Source organism: Erythrolamprus reginae, chromosome 7, assembly GCF_031021105.1.
Source record: "Erythrolamprus reginae isolate rEryReg1 chromosome 7, rEryReg1.hap1, whole genome shotgun sequence".
In the NCBI taxonomy this organism is placed as follows: domain Eukaryota; kingdom Metazoa; phylum Chordata; class Lepidosauria; order Squamata; family Dipsadidae; genus Erythrolamprus; species Erythrolamprus reginae.
This window is the reverse complement of record NC_091956.1, coordinates 25,666,269-25,673,273: the sequence shown is the minus strand read 5'-3', so window position 1 is coordinate 25,673,273 and position 7,005 is coordinate 25,666,269. Positions and strand designations below refer to the sequence as shown.

At 44.2% G+C, this 7,005-nt stretch overlaps 1 protein-coding gene across 1 annotated transcript in view; it reads left to right on the top strand.

The window, feature by feature from the left end:
- The first annotated feature begins 4,572 nt into the window (after positions 1-4,572).
- Positions 4,573-7,005, top strand: part of LONRF1 (LON peptidase N-terminal domain and ring finger 1) — a 28,772-nt gene continuing 26,339 nt past the window's right edge. Inside the window, exon 1 of the mRNA XM_070757236.1 lies at positions 4,573-5,240. Within this exon, the coding sequence (XP_070613337.1) occupies positions 4,847-5,240 (394 nt within the window). The 5' untranslated portion in view covers positions 4,573-4,846. The remainder of the gene's footprint in view (positions 5,241-7,005) is intronic.

Here is a 7,005-nt window from a genome sequence, read left to right as displayed (position 1 = left end):
GTTAACAAATACTTCAGAAGAAAAGGATTTAGTGGTAGTGATTTCTGACAGTCTCAAAATGGGTGAACAGTGCAGTCAGGCGGTAGGGAAAGCAAGTAGGATGCTTGGCTGCATAGCTAGAGGTATAACAAGCAGGAAGAGGGAGATTATGATCCTGCTATACAGAATGCTGGTGAGACCACATTTGGAATACTGCGTTCAGTTCTGGAGACCTCACCTACAAAAACATATTGACAAAATTGAACGGGTCCAAAGATGGGCTACAAGAATGGTGGAAGGTCTTAAGCATAAAACGTATCAGGAAAGACTTCATGAACTCAATCTGTATAGTCTGGAGGACAGAAGGAAAAGGGGGGGACACGATCGAAATATTTAAATATGTTAAAGGGTTAAATAAGGTCCAGGAGGGAAGTGTTTTTAATAGGAAAGTGAACACAAGAACAAGGGGACACAATCTGAAGTTAGTTGGGGGAAAGATCAAAAGCAACATGAGAAAATATTATTTTACTGAAAGAGTAGTAGATCCTTGGAACAAACTTCCAGCAGACGTGGTAGATAAATCCACAGTAACTGAATTTAAACATGCCTGGGATAAACATATATCCATCCTAAGATAAAATACAGAAAATAGTATAAGGGCAGACTAGATGGACCATGAGGTCTTTTTCTGCCGTCAGACTTCTATGTTTCTATGTTTCTAACTAATCTTCAAATGTTTGGACTAATTTCAACTTTTGAGAGATCAGGATGACTGAAATTGCTTTGACATCTAGAAGAGTGGAGTAGGACAACACTTGTTATTAAGTGCAGAATAAGTAAATCAGAAAATAGTTAGCATTCTATTCTACCTCACCTTACCCCACGCCTTATGCCTGAGGGTAAAATTGGATTAAAGTCATCATTTGCAGGCAGCATTTCCCTTAATTAGTCTGGATGGCTGAAGTGAAAACACTGTTGAGTCTATTACATTCTGAAGCCACAAAGCTGATAAAGACTGATGTATAAATAATGGACTGCGTAAGCTAGATATACAGTACTGTAAGTTTGTATAGAAAGTGCATTCTGGATAACTGTTTTTGCACCCACCGGTGAAGGTTTTATCTGAACAAGTTGGAAAATGGGAAGGGGGCAGGTAGCCTGAATTAAATTAAATCCCAGTTCTGTTGGAGCTAACAAGTCAAAATACAAATTAACATTTATTTATTTATTTATTTATTTATTCATTCATTCATTCATTCATTCATTCATTCATTCATTCATTTATTGGATTTGTATGCTGCCCCTCTCCGGAGACTCAGGGCGGCTAACAGCGACAATAAAACAGTGTACAATAGTAATTTGGTATTAGAAATGATTAAAAATCCATTAATATAAAAACCAAACACACATACATACATACCATGCATAGAATTGTAAAGGCCTAGGGGGAAAGAGGATCTCAATTCCCCCATGCCTGGCGGCAGAGGTGGGTTTTAAGTTGTTTACGAAAGGCAAGGAGGGTGGGGGCAGTTCTAATCTCTGGGGGGAGTTGGTTCCAGAGGGCCGGGGCCACCACAGAAAAAGCTCTTCCCCTGGGTCCCGCCAGGCGACATTGCTTAGTTGATGGGACCCGGAGAAGATCCACTCTGTGGGACCTAACTGGTCGCTGGGATTCGTGCAGCAGAAGGCGGTCCCTGAGGTAATCTGGTCCAGTGCCATGAAGGGCTTTATAGGTCATAACCAACACTTTGAATTGTGACCGGAAACTGATCGGCAACCAATGCAGACTGCGGAGTGTTGGTGTAACATGGGCATATTTGGGAAAGCCCATGATTGCTCTCGCAGCTGCATTCTGCACGATCTGAAGTTTCCGAACATTTTTCAAAGGTAGCCCCATGTAGAGAGCGTTACAGTAGTCAAGCCTCGAGGTGATGAGGGCATGAGTGACCATGAGCAGTGACTCCCAGTCCAAGTAGGGTCGCAACTGGTGCACAAGGCGAACCTGGGCGAACGTCCCCCTCGCCACAGCTGAAAGATGAAATGGGCATTCATTTATGAAAGGAGTGATGCTAATATCCATGGAGAAGGCAGAGTGATGGATCCCAAAATAATATGCTGTAGTGGATGACTGATACCTCAATATCTATTGGAAGACTATTTGGCACTGTCATTCTGAACAGTTTTAGACATCGGTTTATATTTACAATTATGACCCAACTCAACTGCAACCTTTTATAAAAGTTCACTATGAAAAGTATTGTATTCAGCAGACTATACTAAACACAAACTATAAATGGTATGCCATTGAAATCCATGTACCATATTTTGTTCTTTGAGATTAAGTTTGGAAAAATGAGAATTTAGGAGAAATCTCCAAATACTAATAACCTTTGGACTATGTTTTAATGGATAGTTTTTCTCCACTGAATGAAAAATACTGACCAGGGGTAGGCAAAGTTGGCTCTTCTATGACATGTGGACTTCAACTCTCAGAATTCCTGAGCTAGCATGATTGGCTCAGGAATTCTGGGAGTTAAAATCCACAAGTCATAGAAGAGCCAACTGTGCCTACCCCTGCCCTAGACCAGTGATGGTGAACCTCTGGCACGGGTGCCACAAGTGGCACATGGAGCCATATCTGCTGGCATGCAAGCTGTTGCCCTAGCTCAGCTCCAACATGCATGTCTGTGCTGGCCAGCTGATTTTTGGCTTGCAGAGGCTCCGGGAGGGCATTTCTGGCTTCCAGAGAGCCTCCGGGGAGCCTTTGGAGCCTGGGGAGAGCCTTCTGGCCCACCAGAAGTTGGGAAACAGGCCATTTCCAGCCTCCAGAGGGTGGGGGAAGCTGTTTTCACCCTCCCCAGGCATTGAATTATGGGTGCACTTGTGCATAGGCCATCACTGCCCTAGACTTTTAGCTTTCCAATTTGGGATGGACACCTTTGAATGGTGTCAGAGTAGGAATGAATTTCCAGAGGAAAAAACTGCAGACCACAGGAACCAAGAGCACTACTCAGGTGATCCGGAGGGCATGGCTAAACCTTCAAGTGCTTCAACGACCTTCTAAAAGGAGGCAAATACCAGATATCTGCAAGGAAGATAAATCCTTCCATTTTCCAACATCAAATCAGAACTGAAGAAGCTTCCTGGATGACAAGTGAAAAGTCTTCAAAGAAAAAAACAAGAAAGCCCAGTTGCCTCGTGGGGGAAAAAAAACCACCTTTGGGACAACCTTGACCTGGGTGAGTAATGCACCTGCCACTTTTTTCTAGCACAGCTCATTGAAAAGCTTTGCCCTGCAAGCTCGTGTAAAATAAAAAATAAAAACGCTTCCAAAGTTCGTCACAGATCCTTCCACAGAAAAAGCGGAAAACCATTGCACGGAAAAACACAAAACACCCATCGAGGACCCCTGAATACTGCACGAGTCAAAAAGAGGGCTGTGAAAATATCTACAAACCTCACATCCTGGACACAAACTCTTTCAATTCCTACCCTCAAAAATGACACTACAGAGCACTGCACACCAGAACAACTAAACACAAGAAGAGTTTTTTCCCTCCAACACCATCACTCTGCTAACCAAATAATTCCCTCAACACTGTCAAACTATTTACTAAGTTTGCACTACTATTAATTTTCTCATTGTTCCCATCACCCGTCTCCGCCCACAAATGGTTGTATGACTGTAACTTTGTTGTTTGTATCCTTACAATTTACCTTGATTGGTTCCTAATATGATTTGATTGCTTATTTGTACCCGGATGATCAATAAGTCTTGTAGCTTATGATTCTTGATGAACATATCTTTGTAATACTTTCACCATAGGCATATACATATGCACCAAGACAAATTCCTTGTGTGTCCAATCACACTTGGCCAATAAAATTCTATTCTATTGTTTTATGTTCTATTCTTCATTCCTCTATTCTATACTTCATTCCTGCACTCTATTCTATTCTTCATCCCTCCATTCTAGTCTATATTCGTCCATTTTATAATAAATTCCTCTATTCTATTCTCTTGTTCATTCCTCCATTCTATTCTTCATTCCTGCATTTTATTCTATTCCATTATTCATTCCTCTATTCTATACTACATTCCTCCATTCTCTTCTCTTCTTCATACTACAGTATTCTCTTCATTCCATTATATACTTCATTCCTCCATTCTATTCTATACAGTCTCACCGCCGAAAAGAAACAGCAAGTAAAAAACCGAAACATCCAGAAAGCAAGCCCCGCCCACTCTCCTAGCCCCTCCCCTTTCTCTTGCCCAACCACCGAAGTCCCGGAGAAAAGCCAACGCACGTGGCCCCGTCTTTTATAGTTGCCCCCCCTTCCCTCTCCTTTCCTCCGGTGGCCCGCCCCTCCCCTTTCTATCCTCGCCAGCCAATTGAAAGCAAGCCCCAGCAGAAAATCCGAGGAGGCTGTTGTTTTTCATTATTATTATCATTATTATTATTAAACTCGAGGGTGGGAGGGGTTGTCTCACGCCAGTTTAGGAGAAGGCGGGACGGGAGGCGGGACGCAATTACAGGGAGAGCAGAGAGAGACGGGGGTTTCTTTAAAAAAAAGAAAAAAAAACTGGGCGGAGGGAAGAGAAAAGGGCGGGAAAGAGGAGGACGAGGGCCCTCCTCCCGCGCGCGCCCGCCCCTAACGGCTAAATAACGCCCGCACGCGCAGCACGCGCAAGCGCGGTAGAAAAAGACACGCCCCCTCCTCAGCTCGACGGCCGTCCCATTCCCGGCCATAGTGCTGGGCGAGCGGTGGGCGCTGAGGTAACCTGCTGTAACTTCCCTCAGCGCCTCTTTCCCCCCCCCCCTCTCCCGTCTTCGTCCCGGCGGAAGAAACCCCGTGAGGGGAAGCCATGGCGGCCTCGCAGGTAGCGATGAGCGCCGGGACGGCTCTCGACCCGACTGGCTTGCCCGAGCGGGAGCGTCCGCCGCGGCTCGGGGAAGAAATCCCGGAGCTCTTCCGTTGCCGGGGTTGCTTCAGCTTCCTGGGCGAGCCGGTGACGGCGCCGTGCGGACACACCTACTGCCGCCGCTGTCTCCACGAGAGGCTTCATGCCCGTTGCCGTCACTGCGGGGATCCGCTGGCCGGCACCCCCGCCACCGTCGCCGTGGTCCTGGCTAACTTGGCCGAGAAGTGGTTCCCGGCGGAATGCAAGAGGGCTCGGACGTGGCGCCGGCTGGCCGAACTCCTGCGGCAGGGGCGGCCCCGCGAGGCCCGGGAAGCCGCAGACCAGGCGCTGAAAAAGGGTAAGAGGCGCAAGGAGAGGCCTGCTGTCAAACTTCCTTCTTTATTAATACAGAGAGAGACAGACAGACACAGAGAGAGAGAGAGAGATGGAGAGACAGACAGATAGACACACACACACCATTATGAGTCAAATCGGGTGGCTGTGAGGGGGGGCTCTTTAGAATAAAGAGAGATTAGAATACAGAATAGAATAGAATAGAGAATAATAGAATGTAGAATAGAAAATAGAATAGAATTTTATTGGCTAAGTGTGATTGGACCCACAAGGAATTTGTTTTGGTACATATGCTCTCAGTGTATATAAAAGTGTATATAAACTGTTGTATGAACTTATCTTAAGTATGTATGAACTTATCTTAAGTTCATACAACAGTTCATTGGAGTGACTGTTTACTGAAAGAAGAGACCTATACCCGGGATTCGAACCGCCGATCTTTCTGATGGACAAGCTCACAGTGTCTTTAAACGACTGAGTCAGGTTAATCGGGTCCTCCGATTCCCGGGTGAGTAGATCGCGAAAGAGCTCGAGGAAGGAAGAAGATGATTTACGTAGCGTTATTAAGGACCCGGGATCCCGGAGCCGGATTACAGCTTTTTGCAAAAACCCTCGGATGCTTCGTGCCTGCGATGGGGGAGGGAGGGGGGGACTGTTGAGGATCCCCGGCTTGGTCGGGGCTTTCTCGAAGTTCAAAGATTGTTCCGTGGGATTAATGTTGTGTAATAATGAAATGCCCTTTTTTTTTGCACTGGAAAAAGTCCAAGCTAGTTTTTCCAGTGAGAGTAATCTACTAGTAAAACCGAATTTCAATCCATTTTGGGGAGTTTTCGGATGCCAGCACAGGTAGTCCTCCACTTAAGAGAAGAGAATAGAGAAAAGAAAATAGAATAGAGAAGAGAACAGAGAATAGAATAGAATAAGAAATAATTAGAATGGAACCGAATAAATAAAATACAATGTAATAGAATAGAGAATAGAATAGTAAAGAGAAGAGAAGAGAGAATAGCATAGAATAGAATAGAGATTAGAATAGAATTTTATTGGCAAAGTATGATTGGACACACAAGGAATTTATCTTTGGTGCATATGTTCTCAGTGTGTATAAAAGTAAAGTTCATACAACAGTTCTTTTGAGTGACAGTTCAAAGTTACAAAGGCACTGAAAGAAATATCTTATGACCATTTTTCACACTTATGACTGTTAACAGCATCTCTATGGCAGCATGATCTATATTCTGGTGCCTGACAACCAGTTCACATTTATGACGGTTGCAGTGTCCTCGAGTTGTGTGATCATCTCTCTTGATCTTTTGACAAGCAAAGTCAATGGGGAAGCCACATTCCCTTAACAACCCGGTTACTAATTTAACAACTGCAGTGATTCACTTAACAAATGTGGCAAAAAAAGTCAAAACACTTAGGGGCAAAGTTCATTTAACAAATTTCTCACTTAGCAACATAGTCTGGGCCAATTGTGGTCGTAAATTGAGAACTACCTGTATTTTTGCTGGCTGCTGCAAGAGTAGAGATTTTAGACGGGACACACAAACAGACTGGATTTTTTCTTAATGTACATGTACAGATAAAAAGGCTAATTGTAAAGTAATTTATGTGAAAGGGCAATTGTCCTAAAACAGCTTGCTGTGTTAGTAATATCACAGCAAAACTATTTGTTTTATACTTGGCTGTATACAATTCTGCAGAAGATACAGAAGTTGGCACACTATTTCCTCACAGGGACAGATGGGTGGCAAAGTTTACTTAGA